General features: G+C 30.4%; 1 protein-coding gene across 1 annotated transcript in view; it reads right to left on the minus strand.

The window, feature by feature from the left end:
• Window positions 1–6723: 6723 nt before the first annotated feature.
• Window positions 6724–22164, minus strand: part of LOC142327413 (uncharacterized) — a 557292-nt gene continuing 541851 nt past the window's right edge. Inside the window, exon 13 of the mRNA XM_075370452.1 lies at window positions 6724–7524. Coding sequence (XP_075226567.1) covers window positions 6724–7524 — 801 coding nt within the window. The remainder of the gene's footprint in view (window positions 7525–22164) is intronic.

A 22164-nucleotide genomic window follows, 5' to 3' on the forward strand; every position in this document is an offset into this window, starting at 1 on the left:
AAATAAATCGTTTGCAAGACGGACATTAGTAAAGTAGTTGTACATAGTTATATTACACTCTGTATTGTCTATGGGTTCAATAAGACGTTTCACCACACTGCTGGCATCATTTTGAATAAAATGAGGCTATTGCCCACCACATAATTCCAGTTTACTTGTGAAAAAGTATGGGCATCTACAAATGCGTACACTTTTATCCCATACTTTCATGCTTTATTATATTGAATATAATTTCTAGCTTAGGACTCTCATTAAATTTATATCTAAAAAAAATAGGTTGTCTAAGATTATCTGTGATACGAATGTCTGTATGATTTGAAGAGGGTAACTAGAATTCAACCTTGAACATTTACGTTAAATTTTAATTTACAACAATCAATATAAATAAAAGTAATTATTATTCAAACAATCGATATAAATCTAAACCACCTTGAAATGCTGATAGAGTGTTTAAAATATTTTTCTGTTAACCAATCTAATTTCACTTCATCATCAAAAAAAGCTGGCAATTCGTAGCCAGCTCTTACCCGTTCAAAATTAAAATAAACACATTTTTGAAAAAAACATTCTGGCTATGCCAATAAGTAAAATATAAAATTAGTTTTTTCTTTTCTTTTGACAATATCACGACATAAGCTTGAAGTTCTGTGAGAGATACAGAAATGGAATTTTGTACCATATGAATGCCATGCCTGATCAGGATTCGAACCCAGGACCTCTGGATAAAATGCCAAGGCACTACCACTCCACCGTGGAGATTGGGTTGATTATATTTAAAACTTTAAACTTTTGAAGCCAAGATGTTCAACAAAATAAATCAATATCCAAAACTTTTAATATTAATTTCACAATTTTGAAAAATATTTTTTCAACTGTGTGAAAATTTGGGACTTGTACATCAAGAGGCTTTTTTTAATGATGAAAATATTTACTAAAATTGATTTTAAATAAATTAAAAATTGAATTTAAAAATGTTTTGATTTTCTTCTTTAAATTTGGGAGTTCCCCCATCAGGAGGAGTATTAAATTATTTTATGACTCTGAACATTAAAAATATGAAATTTAAAAAAAAATAATTTTTTTCATTTTTGGGGCTCCCATACAAGTGGAAAGCATTGAGGTAAAACCAACTTCTAAAAAACTATCATTAAGTAGTGATATACACTTAAAAAAGAACTAAAAAAAATACATAGTCGTAATTCTAAGTAAAAAAAAGTTTCTAATTTTCTAGTAAGAGAATGATAAGTTTTGGCTAATTTTGTTTTTTTTTGTTGAAATAATTAAAGGGTAGGTACTAAAAAAATAACATTTTTACATTTTAAATGCATCTTGTGAGATGGATACAAATTTAAAAAAAAATACTTTTTATTATGTCAGACGATTGGAGTGAGATGGTAAAAAAATGTTTATATAGGAATGCATATTGATGTAGAAAATACAGATGAAAAAACCTCCATTAACTTCTTTTTGAAGCAAGATATAGCTAAACAAAAAGAAACACATATAGTCAGTTTTTGGGAAGGGGTTGAATAGTAAATAAAAATTTTTGTAATCTTGATAAAAAGCACTTTAACTTCGGTGAGAAAACGTTTTCGCTAAAATTTATATTTTATTTAAAATTTTATTTTTGCCATAGCACCTCCCTACTCCTTTTTCCAGTCTCAAAAATTTAATACATTCTTTCCCCAAAAAGGTAGTACGTGTCTACAAAGTTTGAAGAGAATTGTCTAATAGGGTCCAGAGTTATAACCCAAATACAGGCCATATACGAGGGTTATTTTTTTTTTCAAGGTCCGATCGGTTGCAAAATAAAAACCCGCGCAAAAATTGGATGAACCTTTGCGCATATGTGTTGCGCAGCATCTCTAGTATGGCCTTCAATCACGCCACGTCACTTAGTTTAGTTCTGAACACGCAGCTAGCACGTAAACATGTCTACAACAATAGCATATCTCGCCAAGTGTGAAGTGCGTGCGGTAATTCGATTTCTTAAGGCTGAGGGGTGTTAATGCGGCTGAAATTTATCGACGAATAAGTAATGTGTACGGTGAAACTTCAATGAATGACGGCAAAGTGCAACATTGGTGCGGGAACTTTAAAGCAGAATGTACAGATGTTCATGATGTAGGCGGTCAGGGAAGGAAGCGAGTGTCAACCAATGATCTCATTGAGCGAGTGAATGAGGCGATTCGAGAAAATCATCGGTTCACAATTTGTGTATTATGTGATTTGTTTCCTGAAATTTCAAGGTCGGCTCTCTACACCATTGCGAGTGAGAGACTTCAGAACCGCAAACTGCGTGCGAGATGGGTTCCCAAGATACTGTCCGACCATCACAAAACAATGAGAATGGACGCCTCCCTAACATTTCTCCAGCGCTACCGCAATGAAGGAGAAGATTTTGTTAACAAAATGGTCACAGGAGACGAGACACGGGTACATCTAGAAACTGAAGAAACAAACGAACAATCTAAACAGCGGATGCATGCATTCTCATTCTCACAGTAAACCAAAGAAGTTCAAGCGAACCTTCTCCAACAGAAAGCATACGGCTACTGTGTTTTGGGACCGGAATGGAGTTCTCTTGGTGGAATTCATGGAACGCGGCACGACCATCACTGCAGCCTCATACTGCGTGACTCTTCAACGTCTACGAAGGGCGATCCAGAATAAGCGGTGAGGAATGTTATCATCAGGCATTGTCTTTCTCCATGACAATGCTCGGCCGCACACTGCAGCTGTAACAAAGAAGCGCCTGCAGCATTTTCGTCGGGAATTATTTGATCACCCACCATACAGCCTGGACTTGGCTCCATCCGATTTTCACCTCTTTGCTCACATGAAACGATGGCTAGGAGGACAACATTTTGGCATTGACATCGAGCTGCAGACCAGCGTAAAAACACAGGCGGTCCATTCTATGACAAGGGTATTGGAAAGTTGGTACCACGCTACAACAAATCTCTAAATCAGAGCGGCGACTGTGTAGAGAAATAGCGTAACTATGTAAGTACTTGTTACAAATAAAAAATTTTTTATTTTCACTGTGGTTTTAATTTCGTGAACGATCGGACCTTGAAAAAAAAATAACCCTCGTACATAATGTACATATGCACGATGTCCTTGTAACAAAAATAAATTTTTTGGACTTGGAGCATTGGAATAAATTTTTTTTTGCAGATTATTTACGATTTATTTAAATCCATTTTTTTGGTTAAATTTATTTTTCTTAACTTGAGACACAAAATTCTAAAAAGCCCATTTTTTTATCAGTGTGTATATACTTTCCCATTACTGCTGTAGCGGCATACATATAGGTGAGAAAGTAAAAAAATTAAATGTAAATAAAAACATTGTTGTATTCAGAGTAAGATGAGAATAAATAATTATATTTATTTTAGCAATAAACCATCATTCTCATAATTTATTTTGTAGTTAATAGATTTTTATCTATTCTAGTTATTACTTCTATATTTATTTCTAAAATTTAAGTTATTTGTATGCTGGTAATGGAAATTTGGTTTAATTGTTTAACAACACAATGACAATTTACAGTTATCTTTCATGCATGCATATATTCCCTAAATTTGTTTTTAACCTTCTCCCATCACAATGATCCGCGGTTGATTAGCGCTCTGCAAAAATATGTTGGTATCTGATTGTCTCCCTTCATAGTCTTATGCTACCCTTTTGTGAAAAAAATTACAGTATATTAAAGAGATTTAACAGATTCTGACCAAAAAAAAAACATTAAGATTGGATATTTTTTATGCTTGTAACAACAAAAATTATGATAATTTAATTGCAGAATTTTTTTTTGCTTTTTGTTTATGAAACATAGTTTGCTGATTTAAAAAATAATACTTTCAAGCAAATCGGTTGAAATTGGGCAAAATATGATGAAAAACCCGTGTCATAAATCACAGATTAGTAACATATGTCAGTATAAGTGAAAGTAGATTCAAAAAAGTATGTTTTATAGAAATCCCCACCACTGAAAAAGGTATTCAGATTGACAAAAAACCATTTTTACTGTATACTGTTATTCATTACGAATCGTTATGCGTTACATGTTTACCGATATCATTTGTCAGAAAAGATATTTATAGACCTCAAGTAAAAGTAACGTATTTATGACCACAAATTCCTTCTTTTTGTGTGCTGTATATCATAATTTATTATGTTTAAAATACATTGATATGTTGCTGCTAAGATCAGCTATTTTTGTAAATAATAAATAAATCCATAATCGTCATAGTAATTATAATAGACAAGTCACAGACACAAGCATATTTCTGAGAAAAAAATTGTCATATTCTTTCTAGTCTAAATAAAACATTTTAGATCGTATAAACGTCGTTCAAATTGTATAATAAGACCAATTCCTTTGTGAATATAAAACAAAATAACCGACTTAGATGTATCTTTAGCTGTAGGAAAACTAAAAAGTGACAAGCACTTAATTGCTATACAGAAGTATGAAGGGAGAACAGCAGCTGCCTGTGGTGTTTCCTGGATTTGGGTTCAAAGCCTAAGAAAAGAAAAAATAGAACTTCTTTGATCAAAGAGGTCAGAATGTTCGCTTATTACCCTGAAAAAGAAAAAAAATGTTGTAAACCGGTTACCACATTAGATGACTTTGATAAAGGTGCGCTTAGGCAAACTGTGAATGAATTTCACTCAAACATAGGGGAGTTGCCAATAGTTAACAAATTCTGTAAAGAATTGAAAACTAAAATTAATTTTAACAGCAGTAAAACTATTTAAGAATAATTTTGAAAGAATTAGGTTTTAAGAGGAGCAAAACAGAAAACGAAAGGATAATGTTAGTTGAAAAACATGATATCAGGCAGAAAAGGATTTCATATCTGCGGGCAATCGGTGATTTTAGAAAATAACCAGGGATCATGTAGTTAGATGAATCCTATGTTTTATCATCTCATTAAACGGCAAAATCATGGGCTAACGAAAGCAGTGCAGGACTTCATTTACCAATAAATGAAGGTAAGAAACGCCTAATTATAATTATAACGCCAGAGGTGAAATGGACTTTATTCTAAATGCAATATTAACTTGGGACAGCCAAATAAAAAAATAGTGATTACCACGACGAAACAAAAATTAGCTGAAAGAAAAATTAGTTTCTCACCATCCTCCTGAGTCTGTAGTATTTATACAATATTCCATTTCATACATAATACATTTTCTGAAAAACTTCCACTATCATCAAGCAAGAAACAAGATGACTTTGCTACAGAAACATCACATTCCATTATCGTCTCAAAAGCTTAACCCAAAATTGTATAAACGAATTAACTTGAACTAAAGTAACAGAAAACAATAGAGATTTGACGAATTGTTGGAAAGAAGTGAGCATCAAGTTCTGTAGCTTTGACCTTACCATATTAATTTAAATCTAATCGAGATGGTATGATCAGAGGCAAATGAAATGTTGCGAGCCACAACGTTTAAGTTGTCAGAAGTGCAGAAACTGTGTGAAGTTAAAATGAATTTGATGAGTGATGAACACTGGAAACCTTACTGTGAAAAGGTTAAAAAAATCGAAGGTGAATATTGGAGCTAAGAATCGTTAATAAATTCTCTGACAAACTCTTTCATTGTCTCTTTATGTACTAGCAGTGATAATAGTGACAATTACACTGAAGATAGTGATAACAGGAAGAGAGTGTTCTAGCTGAGGAATTACAGATAATTCATTTTCCAATAAGTAATTAAAGTTACAGTAATAACCATCTATAGCAATATTTACTGTGTAATTAGTAAAAGATAATTACACAGTAAATTACTTTTGTCATCCGTTATTACATTTTACAATGTATAGTATAGAATTAGCCAACTATATTTCATTTCAAAATGGTGCATTCATTTGTTAAAAATAGAACAATTATTTCGTAAGGAAGATTACTAAGGAACATGTTTTTAGGTTAGGTAGTAATCGTCGCCACTCTAAGCTCACCATTGTACTGAACATGGAATATTATTGAAATATTTCAATATGTTCATAAGATTTAAATTTTAATTGACAACACAAAATGGTGGGCAGGATAAAATGTAGATAAGGTATTTTTTCATATAAACTTTTTTGTTTACTTTGATGTCTTGTATCAGTTCCTTAAGTTTAGCCACATCTCCGGGAACACCTATATACCTACTGCAGCAGCTGCATATCAGGGAAAGCACGGTAATAAATCAAATTTGGGTGTAAAAAAAATGTTTTTGCATGTTTTGAAAAAATGTTTTGATGTTTTTTGCATCATTTTGCAAAAATTGATGCTCCATTATCTCCTGCAACAAAAAACCATTGGAAAATTCTAGAATGATAAGTCACTTAAGTAAGTTGGTCTGTACTTTCATAAACATATCTGCACTGCCTGGACATTAACAATTCACATTTCATTCAAATGTTTTATACATGGAATTATTGATGCCATAAAATTTTGAATTTAATGGTATCAGTAAGGTAGGGTATTATAGCCATTTTAAGATTTCAGCTTTTTGATGGGACATAATAGTAACTTGAAATTTGGTACAGCGATAATTGTTGAACCAACACATAATAATATGAAATGTGATAAATAGTTGACTTTAAAAACTCAGTTTAAAAATTTCAGAATGTTTGTTTAGAATCTTCATGATTACTTGCCAAGTCTGATTTTTTAAAAACAATTTTAAAATGTAATTTTTTTTTAATTTTAAAGATATTTACATTCTTTTAAAAATTACAGAATAGTTTTTTATAGAATAGTCTTTCCTATGAATATTAATATGTTTCCCTAAATCACCTTTCTTATTAAAAGACTTTTTACAAAAATTACATTTGAAATTTTCCTCACCCACATGGAGGGAGATATGTTTCTTCAAATCAGTATCATAATTAAAAGACTTTTGACAAAAATTGCACTTAAATTGATTTTCACCGGTATGTATGACGATGTGCGTCTTTAAATCACTACTTTGAATAAAAGTCTTAGGACAAAAATGACATGAAAATTTTTTCTCTTTCCTATGAATATTATTAATATGTCTCTCTAAATCGCCTTTCCTATTAAAAGATTTTTCACAAAAATTGCAATTGAATTTTTTTTCACCAGTATGAACGGTAAGATGAGTCTTTAAATTACTATTCTGAACAAACGTCTTAGGACAAAAATTACACATATATTTTTTCTCGCCAGTATGAATAGCAAGATGTATCTTCAAATTACCACTCTGATGAAATGACTTCTGACAGACATTACAAGTGAATCTTTTCTTACTGAAATGAATATCGAGATGTTTCTTCAAATAAGCATTCTGCTTGAAAGACTTTTCACAAAAATTACATTTATAATTTCTTTTGTCCGTATAAATATTAGTTTGGTTACAAACATCACATTTCTGTTTGTCAAAGTGATTACACGTTCCGTTCTCTTTACATTTATTGCAGTTCATGATTTTTGTAGTCTGAAATCTATCCTCTTGATTTCCCATAATTGAGTCGGCAAATGTTTCTACACCAATGTCCTGTAATAAAAAAAATCCAATTAATTATGAGAAGATTAAAAATAAAATCCTTTTTTTAAATAACAATCAATAAAATTGACCACACATATAATTGTACAAATTTTAAAGTTAACAACGTAACCAACGGGTGGAGTTTGGAGTTAAGATCCTGTAGAATGTATATTTACATGAGTGTTAGATCGTTTAAGCATTGGATTGGCTGTAGGAATTTTATACACAATAATCGTTCAGAAAACTCCTCAGCCTGACAGAAAACACAAAATTGTTACCTTGCAATTCAATATATTTAGACCAACAATTTTCCAACTTTTTAATAACACCAATGTAAAGAGATTTATACAACTCTGCAAAACAAGTGTTTGCCTCAGCTTTGACCACATCATTTCAAGTGAATTTTCATCCGGTGAATTATTTCTTTAGTTTTGGGAAGAGGAAGTAATTGCTGGGAGTCAAATCCAGCAAATGTGGAAGCACTTTGAAGCATAGACCGCGGCGTTTTGCACCAGCCTGAGGTGTATGCAGATGCATTATCAAAGTGAAAATAAAATTTTTTAGAAAAATGGATGTTTAGCCTGAATAGTACAATCAGTTCAATAGTGAAGCAAGTGATGGTCCTGTCTTTTTCTATGTATTCTATGAGCGTCACACTATGAGAATCCCAAAAAAAACTGCAGCTATGTCTTTTCTTGCAGATGGAACTGTTTATTCTTTCCTTGACATACTTTCCCCTGCTTCCTCCCAATGTTAGGTCTTTGTAAAACAGTGAATTTATGTTTCATCTACTGCTATAAAATGTTGAAGAAACTCAGCAGAATTGGATTTAAATAAGTCTTAACGCTTTTGAGAAGTGCTCAGTCAAACGTGTTTTTGGTTGACTATTAATAAACATGGCACCCATTGAGCTGAAAGCTTTTTCATACCCAAAACATTGTGTAAAATGTAGTAGACACAATCTATTGTCACGACGAGGTCAACAAGCTCTGATACCTTCAGTTGGTGTTCATTTTGAGTTCCAGTTATCGATTTTTGTAACGATTTGATCAGTCTTGGGACATCCAAAAATCACTAAGACTGATTTGATGATGATGTTCATCATCTTCACTGGATGAATAGCCACATTTAAATTCAGCAGTGCCCTTTTTTTATCATCAAAAATGAAGGGGAAGAATTCTTTAAAGTGGAATCTAATCTTTTTTGTATGTTCGCAAGGGATATATTTTTTAAAACAAAGTACTTTATGACAGCTCAAACTTCAATTTTAGCTACTTTCAGAAAATGTCAAAACTTGTTTGCTTTAGTTGATCGCCATAAGCAATTATCTAAAATTAAACATTTGAAACTTTGCAGCACACCATCTGATGACTCATACTTGACAAATATCATATTAATTTGGTCAGATGTATTTCCACCATCTCTTTCGTAAACTTTCTGAACAATCCTGGTACTGAAAATCTTTAAAAATTATTTTTTATCTTACTATGAATAGATCTACATAATATATAAATATGTAATCAAAATAAAACAATTATTTATTTACCTAATAGCTGGTCAGGGGGCTTCTTCCACTGAACCCTCACTGTTTTCATTATCCTCATGTTTGTAAGAATAATACTGATAAATAAAAATTAAAATCTGTTCAATTTATTAAAACTATCAGTATATTGTAATTTCTTCAGAACAACATTTTGGTCAGCAAATGACTCAAACGTTGGAAGGTTTCTCAAACTTTGAATAGTTGGCCCCTAACTTAAAAATAGTATAGCTGGTTACCTGTGCTTCATATATGTAAAAAAATATTTTGCAAGGTTTTTGGCATTACCCAACAAATACCATGAGGAGGTGATGGTGAAATTTCATTTCTCATTTTTATTTTAGGTTTTTAGCCAAATAATCGGAGGCAGGTGCGGTGTTGTGCACTGCACAAAGTAACAGTGATAGTAGCTGTGTTGTTTCAGCAACCATGCTGTACACAATTACACCTTTAAAGCTACTTTTTTTTAATAACCAAAAAAGATATCGAAAAGGACAAAACCTTTCTCGTTGAAAATTTAATTTTAAATACAAGTGGTCTGCAAACTGAAAAATTTGGTCAGCCAAAATTCGATTTGACCGTAGAAAAGTTCAATATCAACAAGGAACATAATCCAATTGTTATAGCAAGCGAATAAAATGACCACAATCTTGAAATGGTGGAACATTTTATAACAGCAATAGTCCTATGTTCTTTCCAGGTACAAAAACTACCTTCATGCAAAATTTCAGTTCAATCAGTCGAGTAACTCTTGTGTAAAATAGTAACAGGCTCATATACACCACTAAATTAATACATTACATATATATATATATATATATATATATATACAGATTCCGGATAACCGGACCACTTTAGGACCAGGGCTAAATGGCCCTATTATGCGATATTAATGAAAACTGAGGAGCTATGCGCAAATACAATATGTGAGTGTATTCTAATTATTTAAATTGAATTGGCAATTTACTATGTTGAATTTTATTTCTAACACTATGATTACGTGAACAGTATTATAAATTACAATTTAAATTTTAAATTAAAAATTTAAACACTCTACCATACAATACGTGTCTAATAAAATACAATACATTATTTACTATTCTTTTACATTACGTAGTTACATATAAAAACAAGCCTATTACATTTAAAAAGAACTACTGTTCTGATACAATGCATTGCTGAATAGTTTTTGTAATCTTATGTAATTGAAAAAAAAACAAAATGATTGATAAGCAAAATAGAGGTACAAAATAAAGTAGCAATTACTATTTGTGAAGAGTAAAAAAAAAAAAAAATACTTTTATGTTTCTTTCTTTTTTAGATTTTTTGAAACAAATTTATTTGTCATCTCCCTTTTAATAATTGGGGTTCTACAAATTCTTAATTTTTGTAGCAGGCTTCCTTCACTGCCTTCTTTATAAAATACTGCTGAAGTCCATCAATGATTTTTTTTTGATCTTGTGTAGATATGCATTTGACATCGGGTTCATCTTCATCTTCTTCAAACTTGTTCAGTTGCTGAATACCAGTAATGTTTTTAATTATTTCTTCATCATCGGTTTCATTCTCATCATAGCACTGTATTTTTTCATCTATATTTGAAAACGCTTCAAAATTCTGAACCTGCTGCTGCAAAAAAACTATCATTGTCATCAGCATCGATTGTTTTAGTATCACCACTTTTGGCAGAGCAATTTCTGATAGTACTACTTTTCAGTTCATCTCAACTATCAGCTACCGACTGAATTGCCTGCAATAAAATTACACGTGCACTAACATCTTTAGATGTATCGGAGGAAGTCAATGTATTTCCTTCAATTTCTTGTAAAATCTAAATTTGATAAATCTAAATATATCAATATCTTGTTAAATCTATTACAACTCAAATCTTTTGTCAAAAACATCTTTCACTTGAGTTATGTCGCTCAGCAAAAGGTACACAGTAGCCTCACTTAAAACTTTGTAATTCAACACTGTACAATAGTAAAATACATTATTTCAAGTAAATAACTTGGTTTACGTGAAATTCAGTTGAATTTAGTTATGCTTTAGTTAAGGTTAGGTTCAATGATTTCATGTACTCAATTTCAATATAAGACATCCATACATTTTAAGCAAGTGTTTCCTGTTCTTGCTTCGCTCACTAAATTCAACTAATTAACATTATATATTAAAGTGGCTGATTGTTAGCCTGAATACAGAATTATATACCATAAGCAATTTTTTGTTTTAACCCTGACTATAACCTTAACTGAATTTCACTTAAAGCAACTACTTTACTTTTTAAATAATGTATATTGTACTCAACGTAACCTAATCTGCACTTAAGCTTCAACTAAACTTAATCTAGTCCTAAGGGAATCTAATTTTCTTTTTAACTTAATTAAGAAACTTTTTCAAATTATTTAATCCAAAAATTATGTAGTTTACACTTGTGCATTGTTGAATTACAGAATTTTTGCTGATGAATGGAACTTATGTGGAATGTAACTTGGGTGAAAGGAGTTTCTGATGAAAATTTCTCACTGTAATAAATAACTTAGGTCCTAAATAACCTAAATTCCAAATCTTATCAAATTAGGAGGTGAGTTCCAATTGTAACAAAAATTTAAAAAAAAATCTATTAAATTAATGAAAGGACTATTAGGAAAACCATTAATGTGGAGGTTAAAGCTAGTCTGATACAAATAGTTGTTGCTGACGGATCAACCACGAAAACTCTTATGGACAGGGGATGAAGATGCATTTAAATGCAGACAAGAAAATTAGTTCAATCAATCTTCAGTACAACAAGATGTTAAAACAAACACAAGTCCATAAATAACAAGTTGTTTGTGTTTAGTTCAAAACACTTTTATTGTAAGAAACATTTGTGTAATTCCACTAACATAGTATGTGTAAATAGCAAATGAGCCTACATCAAGATTCTTAAAAGACTTTAAATTTTTTCGTTCACTGCTTCTATTCAATTCATTGAATGTTAACTTTTAAAGTTTAGACAAAACTAAATTATACAGTTTAAAGTTTTAATTTAAAAAAATGGTACTTTGTACAAAAACTTATGCATGAATTTATGTGCAAAATTAAATAAATACAGTAGGTAATGAATACTGCTGCCTTTTGAATGAATAGTGGCTTTTATTTTAAATTGCATGTTAAAATTTTATGTTTTTTCTACAAAAAATTATGAAGTCCAGGTTTGAGTTTATTTACTGCAGCAATTAAGTGATAAGTTGCTAAATGAATTTTTACCTTATTATGCATATTTACAGAAAAAGTTATGAGTTTTTTACTAAATCAACATCATAATCACTAAATCCCTCAGAAACAACAATAATGTATTTTTTGACAAATTTAAATAATTAGTAACTTAAAAGTATTTAAGTTATCAAAATAAAACTTTACATGGTAATAAGGGTGGCAAATAGAACAAATAAAAAATTCTCTCGACATTCTGAGACGACGGGTTTCATTTTAATTTTTAGCTGAATGATTTGAAATGGACTGACCTTACTTAAAAGCTATACACCCTATTTAATTTATTAAATTAAGCTTAACAAAGCATTTTCCAAAGTTGTGAATACTCCCGAGTCATGCCAGGAGCTAAATATAAGAAAAGAGTTGCCCATGTGAGACCAGTCTTCAAAGACAACTGGATGCTGCATCATGACAATGGACCTTGTCAAACTGCAGTCTGAATTAACGAGTTTTTAGTAAAAAAATAACATCCCTATAGTTCCACAACAATTTTATTCACCTGACTTGAGTCCCTGCAACTTTTTCCTGTTCCCGACTTAAAAAAACACCTCAATGGACACCATTTTGGAACAGTAGAAAACATAACAAAAAAGATGTTAACAACCATATGAAGGATATTCTAGTTTCTAAGTTCCAACACTGCTATGAAGAGTGGGAAAACTGTTTGAAGAATTGTGTGGCTTCCCAAGGGAACTATCTTGAAGGTGTAGAGTCCATGTATAACTAGATTGTAAATAAAAGGTTTTTCTGAACCAGTTTCATTACTTTATTTATAGACCTCATATATATGTATGCATCCTATGATGCACCCGGTAATGTAGGGTTCTAACATGAGGGTTATACTTCTAAAAAGTTTCAGCCACTGTGAATCGATTTGAATTTTGAAAATCCATACTGCTGCTGCTATGGTGGAAGAAATAAACAAACAAACATACATATACCTTAAATACAGTTCTTTTTGGGCAGTCGTGTAATTAGAACTATTTCAATGAACAAGCATGTGCTTTAATAACAATGAAATACCTAGACATATGTCTAAAATGCCTTGCCGTACTAAAAAATTAAAAGTTGTTTAAAAATCATCAATGTAACTTCAGAGCATGTATCAAACTTGAAATATAAGAAATCTGGTCACTAAATTAAAAAATATTACACATATATCTACAAAAAAGCATACTCTTTTAATTTTTTCTATCAAAGCTTCTACAGACAAAAATAAGGTAAGGTTTTAAAAATTTGATTTTACTTCTAAAAGCAATGTATGCAAAAAATCTGTATAGTTATTTACAATTAAGGAGTTACCTCTGATCTTGATGAAAATTGGGATATACCTTATTTAAGTTAATCATTACAACTCAAAACTTTTGTCAAAAACATCTTTCACTTGAGTTATGTCGCTCAGCAAAAGGTACACAGTAGCCTCACTTAAAACTTTGTAATTCAACACTGTACAATAATAAAATACATTATTTCAAGTAAATAACTTGGTTTACGTGAAATTCAGTTGAATTTAGTTATTCTTAAGTTAAGGTTAGGTTCAATGATTTCATGTACTCAATTTCAATATAAGACATCCATACATTTTAAGCAAGTGTTTCCTGTTCTTGCTTCGCTCACTAAATTCAACTAATTAACCTTATATATTAAAGTGGCTGATTGTTAGCCTGAATACAGAATTATATACCATAAGCAATTTTTTGTTTTAACCCTGACTATAACCTTAACTGAATTTCACTTAAAGCAACTACTTTACTTTTTAAATAATGTATATTGTACTCAACGTAACCTAATTTGCACTTAAGCTTCAACTAAACTTAATCTAGTCCTAAGGGAATCTAATTTTCTTTTTAACTTAATTAAGAAACTTTTTCAAATTATTTAATCCAAAAATTATGTAGTTTACACTTGTGCATTGTTGAATTACAGAATTTTTGCTGATGAATGCAACTTATGTGGAATGTAACTTGGGTGAAAGGAGTATCTGATGAAAATTTCTCACTGTAATAAATAACTTAGGTCCTAAATAACCTAAATTCCAAATCATATCAAATTAGGAGGTGAGTTCCAATTGTATTAAATTTAAAAAAAAATCTATTAAATTAATGAAAGGACTATTAGGAAAACCATTAATGTGGAGGTTAAAGCTAGTCTGATACAAATAGTTGTTGCTGACGGATCAACCACTAAAACTCTTATGGACATGGGATGAAGATGCATTTAAATGCAGACAAGAAAATTAGTTCAATCAATCTTCAGTACAACAAGATGTTAAAACAAACACAAGTCCATAAATAACAAGTTGTTGGTGTTTAGTTCAAAACACTTTTATTGTAAGAAACATTTGTGTAATTCCACTAACATAATAGGTGTAAATAGCAAATGAGCCTACATCAAGATTCTTAAAAGACTTTAAATTTTTTCGTTCACCGATTCTATTCAATTCATTGAATGTTATCATTTAAAGTTGAGACAAAACTAAATTATACAGTTTAAAGTTTTAATTTAAAAAAATGGTACTTTGTACGAAAACTTATGCATGAATTTATGTGCAAAATTAAATAAATACAGTAGGTAATGAATACTGCTGCCTTTTGAACGAATAGTGGCTTTTATTTTAAATTGCATGTTAAAATTTTATGTTTTTTCTACAAAAAATTATGAAGTCCAGGTTTGAGTTTATTTACTGCACCAATTAAGTGATAAGTTGCTAAATGAATTTTTACCTTATTATGCATATTTACAGAAAAAGTTATGAGTTTTTTACTAAATCAACATCATAATCACTAAATCCCTCAGAAACAACAATAATGTATTTTTTGACAAATTTAAATAATTAGTAACTTAAAAGTATTTAAGTTATCAAAATAAAACTTTACATGGTAATAAGGGTGGCAAATAGAACAAATAAAAAATTCTCTCGACATTCTGAGACGACGGGTTTCATTTTAATTTTTAGCTGAATGATTTGAAATGGACTGACCTTACTTAAAAGCTATACACCCTATTTAATTTATTAAATTAAGCTTAACAAAGCATTTTCCAAAGTTGTGAATACTCCCGAGTCATGCCAGGAGCTAAATATAAGAAAAGAGTTGCCCATGTGAGACCAGTCTTCAAAGACAACTGGATGCTGCATCATGACAATGGACCTTGTCAAACTGCAGTCTGAATTAACGAGTTTTTAGTAAAAAAATAACATCCCTATAGTTCCACAACAATTTTATTCACCTGACTTGAGTCCCTGCAACTTTTTCCTGTTCCCGACTTAAAAAAACACCTCAATGGACACCATTTTGGAACAGTAGAAAACATAACAAAAAAGATGTTAACAACCATATGAAGGATATTCTAGTTTCTGAGTTCCAACACTGCTATGAAGAGTGGGAAAACTGTTTGAAGAATTGTGTGGCTTCCCAAGGGAACTATCTTGAAGGTGTAGAGTCCATGTATAACTAGATTGTAAATAAAAGGTTTTTCTGAACCAGTTTCATTACTTTATTTATAGACCTCAAATATATGTATGCATCCTATGATGCACCCGGTAATGTAGGGTTCTAACATGAGGGTTATACTTCTAAAAAGTTTCAGCCACTGTGAATCGATTTGAATTTTGAAAATCCATACTGCTGCTGCTATGGTGGAAGAAATAAACAAACAAACATACATATACCTTAAATACAGTTCTTTTTGGGCAGTCGCGTAATTAGAACTATTTCAATGAACAAGCATGTGCTTTAATAACAATGAAATACCTAGACATATGTCTAAAATGCCTTGCCGTACTAAAAAATTGAAAGTTGTTTAAAAATCTTCAATGTAACTTCAGAGCATGTATCAAATTTGAAATATAAGAAATCTGGTCACTAAATTAATAAATATTACACATATATCTACAAAAAAGCATACTCTTTCAATTTTTTCTAACTAAGCTTCTACAGAAAAAAATAAGGTAAGGTTTTAAAAATTTGATTTTACTTCTAAAAGCAATGTATGCAAAAAATCTGTATAGTTATTTACAATTAAGGAGTTACCTCTGATCTTGATGAAAATTGGGATATACCTTATTTAAGTTAATCATTACAACTCAAATCTTTTGTCAAAAACATCTTTCACTTGAGTTATGTCGCTCAGCAAAAGGTACACAGTAGCCTCACTTAAAACTTTGTAATTCAACACTGTACAATAGTAAAATACATTATTTCAAGTAAATAACTTGGTTTACGTGAAATTCAGTTGAATTTAGTTATACTTATGTTAAGGTTTGGTTCAATGATTCCATGTACTCAATTTCAATATAAGACATCCATACATTTTAAGCAAGTGTTTCCTGTTCTTGCTTCGCTCACTAAATTCAACTAATTAACCTTATATATTAAAGTGGCTGATTGTTAGCCTGAATACAGAATTATATACCATAAGCAATTTTTTGTTTTAACCCTGACTATAACCTTAACTGAATTTCACTTAAAGCAACTATTTTACTTTTTAAATAATGTATATTGTACTCAACGTAACCTAATCTGCACTTAAGCTTCAACTAAACTTAATCTAGTCCTAAGGGAATCTAATTTTCTTTTTAACTTAATTAAGAAACTTTTTCAAATTATTTAATCCAAAAATTATGTAGTTTACACTTGTGCATTGTTGAATTACAGAATTTTTGCTGATGAATGGAACTTATGTGGAATGTAACTTGGGTGAAAGGAGTTTCTGATGAAAATTTCTCACTGTAATAAATAACTTAGGTCCTAAATAACCTAAATTCCAAATCTTATCAAATTAGGAGGTGAGTTCCAATTGTAATAAATTAAAAAAAAAATCTATTAAATTAATGAAAGGACTATTAGGAAAACCATTAATGTGGAGGTTAAAGCTAGTCTGATACAAATAGTTGTTGCTGACGGATCAACCACGAAAACTCTTATGGACAGGGGATGAAGATGCATTTAAATGCAGACAAGAAAATTAGTTCAATCAATCTTCAGTACAACAAGATGTTAAAACAAACACAAGTCCATAAATAACAAGTTGTTTGTGTTTAGTTCAAATCACTTTTATTGTAAGAAACATTTGTGTAATTCCACTAACATAGTAGGTGTAAATAGCAAATGAGCCTACATCAAGATTCTTAAAAGACTTTAAATTTTTTCGTTCACTGATTCTATTCAATTCATTGAATGTTAACTTTTAAAGTTTAGACAAAACTAAATTATACAGTTTAAAGTTTTAATTTAAAAAAATGGTACTTTGTACGAAAACTTATGCATGAATTTATGTGCAAAATTAAATAAATACAGTAGGTAATGAATACTGCTGCCTTTTGAACGAATAGTGGCTTTTATTTTAAATTGCATGTTAAAATTTTATGTTTTTTCTACAAAAAATTATGAAGTCCAGGTTTGAGTTTATTTACTGCAGCAATTAAGTGATAAGTTGCTAAATGAATTTTTACCTTATTATGCATATTTACAGAAAAAGTTATGAGTTTTTTACTAAATCAACATCATAATCACTAAATCCCCCAGAAACAACAATAATGTATTTTTTGAGAAATTTAAATAAAAAGTATTTAAGTTATCAAAATAAAACTTTACATGGTAATAAGGGTGGCAAATAGAACAAATAAAAAATTCTCTTGACATTCTGAGACGACGGGTTTCATTTTAATTTTTAGCTGAATGATTTGAAATGGACTGACCTTACTTAAAAGCTATACACCCTATTTAATTTATTAAATTAAGCTTAACAAAGCATTTTCCAAAGTGGTGAATACTCCCGAGTCATGCCAGGAGCTAAAGATAAGAAAAGAGTTGCCCATGTGAGACCAGTCTTCAAAGACAACTGGATGCTGCATCATGAGAATGGACCTTGTCAAACTGCAGTCTGAATTAACGAGTTTTTAGTAAAAAAATAACATCCCTATAGTTCCACAACAATTTTATTCACCTGACTTGAGTCCCTGCAACGTTTTCCTGTTCCCGACTTAAAAAAACACCTCAATGGACACCACTTTGGAACAGTAGAAAACATAACAAAAAAGATGTTAACAACCATATGAAGGATATTCTAATTTCTGAGTTCCAACACTGCTATGGAGAGTGGGAAAACTGTTTGAAGAATTGTGTGGCTTCCCAAGGGAACTATCTTGAAGGTGTAGAGTCCATGTATAACTAGATTGTAAATAAAAGGTTTTTCTGAACCAGTTTCATTACTTTATTTATAGACCTCATATATATGTATGCATCCTATGGTGCACCCGGCAATGTAGGGTTCAACATGAGGGTTATACTTCTAAAAAGTTTCAGCCACTGTGAATCGATTTGAATTTTGAAAATCCATACTGCTGCTGCTATGGTGGAAGAAATAAACAAACAAACATACATATACCTTAAATACAGTTCTTTTTGGGCAGTCGCGTAATTAGAACTATTTCAATGAACAAGCATGTGCTTTAATAACAATGAAATACCTAGACATATGTCTAAAATGCCTTGCCGTACTAAAAAATTGAAAGTTGTTTAAAAATCTTCAATGTAACTTCAGAGCATGTATCAAATTTGAAATATAAGAAATCTGGTCACTAAATTAATAAATATTACACATATATCTACAAAAAAGCATACTATTTTAATTTTTTCTATCTAAGCTTCTACAGACAAAAATAAGGTAAGGTTTTAAAAATTTGATTTTACTTCTAAAAGCAATGTATGCAAAAAATCTGTATAGTTACCTCTGATCTTGATGAAAATTGGGATATACCTTATTTAAGTTAATCATTACAACTCAAAACTTTTGTCAAAAACATCTTTCACTTGAGTTATGTCGCTCAGCAAAAGGTACACAGTAGCCTCACTTAAAACTTTGTAATTCAACACTGTACAATAGTAAAATACATTATTTCAAGTAAATAACTTGGTTTACGTGAAATTCAGTTGAATTTAGTTATTCTTAAGTTAAGGTTAGGTTCAATGATTTCATGTACTCAATTTCAATATAAGACATCCATACATTTTAAGCAAGTGTTTCCTGTTCTTGCTTCGCTCACTAAATTCAACTAATTAACATTATATATTAAAGTGGCTGATTGTTAGCCTGAATACAGAATTATATACCATAAGCAATTTTTTGTTTTAACCCTGACTATAACCTTAACTGAATTTCACTTAAAGCAACTACTTTACTTTTTAAATAATGTATATTGTACTCAACGTAACCTAATCTGCACTTAAGCTTCAACTAAACTTAATCTAGTCCTAAGGGAATCTAATTTTCTTTTTAACTTAATTAAGAAACTTTTTCAAATTATTTAATCCAAAAATTATGTAGTTTACACTTGTACATTGTTGAATTACAGAATTTTTGCTGATGAATGCAACTTATGTGGAATGTAACTTGGGTGTAAGGAGTTTCTGATGAAAATTTCTCACTGTAATAAATAACTTAGGTCCTAAATAACCTAAATTTCAAATCTCATCAAATTAGGAGGTGAGTTCCAATTGTAATAAATTTATAAAAAATCTATTAAATAAATGAAAGGAAATAAATGAAAGGACTATTAGGAAAACCATTAATGTGGAGGTTAAAGCTAGTCTGATACAATTAGTTGTTGCTGACGGATCAACCACTAAAACTCTTATGGACAGGGGATGAAGATGCATTTAAATGCAGACAAGAAAATTAGTTCAATCAATCTTCAGTACAACAAGATGTTAAAACAAACACAAGTCCATAAATAACAAGTTGTTGGTGTTTAGTTCAAAACACTTTTATTGTAAGAAACATTTGTGTAATTCCACTAACATAATAGGTGTAAATAGCAAATGAGCCTACATCAAGATTCTTAAAAGACTTTAAATTTTTTCGTTCACTGATTCTATTCAATTCATTGAATGTTAACTTTTAAAGTTTAGACAAAACTAAATTATACAGTTTAAAGTTTTAATTTAAAAAAATGGTACTTTGTACGAAAACTTATGCATGAATTTATGTGCAAAATTAAATAAATACAGTAGGTAATGAATACTGCTGCCTTTTGAACGAATAGTGGCTTTTATTTTAAATTGCATGTTAAAATTTTATGTTTTTTCTACAAAAAATTATGAAGTCCAGGTTTGAGTTTATTTACTGCACCAATTAAGTGATAAGTTGCTAAATGAATTTTTACCTTATTATGCATATTTACAGAAAAAGTTATGAGTTTTTTACTAAATCAACATCATAATCACTAAATCCCTCAGAAACAACAATAATGTATTTTTTGACAAATTTAAATAATTAGTAACTTAAAAGTATTTAAGTTATCAAAATAAAACTTTACATGGTAATAAGGGTGGCAAATAGAACAAATAAAAAATTCTCTCGACATTCTGAGACGACGGGTTTCATTTTAATTTTTAGCTGAATGATTTGAAATGGACTGACCTTACTTAAAAGCTATACACCCTATTTAATTTATTAAATTAAGCTTAACAAAGCATTTTCCAAAGTTGTGAATACTCCCGAGTCATGCCAGGAGCTAAATATAAGAAAAGAGTTGCCCATGTGAGACCAGTCTTCAAAGACAACTGGATGCTGCATCATGACAATGGACCTTGTCAAACTGCAGTCTGAATTAACGAGTTTTTAGTAAAAAAATAACATCCCTATAGTTCCACAACAATTTTATTCACCTGACTTGAGTCCCTGCAACTTTTTCCTGTTCCCGACTTAAAAAAACACCTCAATGGACACCATTTTGGAACAGTAGAAAACATAACAAAAAAGATGTTAACAACCATATGAAGGATATTCTAGTTTCTGAGTTCCAACACTGCTATGAAGAGTGGGAAAACTGTTTGAAGAATTGTGTGGCTTCCCAAGGGAACTATCTTGAAGGTGTAGAGTCCATGTATAACTAGATTGTAAATAAAAGGTTTTTCTGAACCAGTTTCATTACTTTATTTATAGACCTCATATATATGTATGCATCCTATGATGCACCCGGTAATGTAGGGTTCTAACATGAGGGTTATACTTCTAAAAAGTTTCAGCCACTGTGAATCGATTTGAATTTTGAAAATCCATACTGCTGCTGCTATGGTGGAAGAAATAAACAAACAAACATACATATACCTTAAATACAGTTCTTTTTGGGCAGTCGTGTAATTAGAACTATTTCAATGAACAAGCATGTGCTTTAATAACAATGAAATACCTAGACATATGTCTAAAATGCCTTGCCGTACTAAAAAATTAAAAGTTGTTTAAAAATCATCAATGTAACTTCAGAGCATGTATCAAACTTGAAATATAAGAAATCTGGTCACTAAATTAAAAAATATTACACATATATCTACAAAAAAGCATACTCTTTCAATTTTTTCTAACTAAGCTTCTACAGAAAAAAATAAGGTAAGGTTTTAAAAATTTGATTTTACTTCTAAAAGCAATGTATGCAAAAAATCTGTATAGTTATTTACAATTAAGGAGTTACCTCTGATCTTGATGAAAATTGGTATATGCCTTATTTAAGTTAATCATTACAACTCAAATCTTTTGTCAAAAACATCTTTCACTTGAGTTATGTCGCTCAGCAAAAGGTACACAGTAGCCTCACTTAAAACTTTGTAATTCAACACTGTACAATAGTAAAATACATTATTTCAAGTAAATAACTTGGTTTACGTGAAATTCAGTTGAATTTAGTTATACTTATGTTAAGGTTTGGTTCAATGATTCCATGTACTCAATTTCAATATAAGACATCCATACATTTTAAGCAAGTGTTTCCTGTTCTTGCTTTGCTCACTAAATTCAACTAATTAACCTTATATATTAAAGTGGCTGATTGTTAGCCTGAATACAGAATTATA

The sequence above is a fragment of the Lycorma delicatula genome, chromosome 7 (genome assembly GCF_047948215.1).
Source record: "Lycorma delicatula isolate Av1 chromosome 7, ASM4794821v1, whole genome shotgun sequence".
Lineage (NCBI taxonomy): Eukaryota > Metazoa > Arthropoda > Insecta > Hemiptera > Fulgoridae > Lycorma > Lycorma delicatula.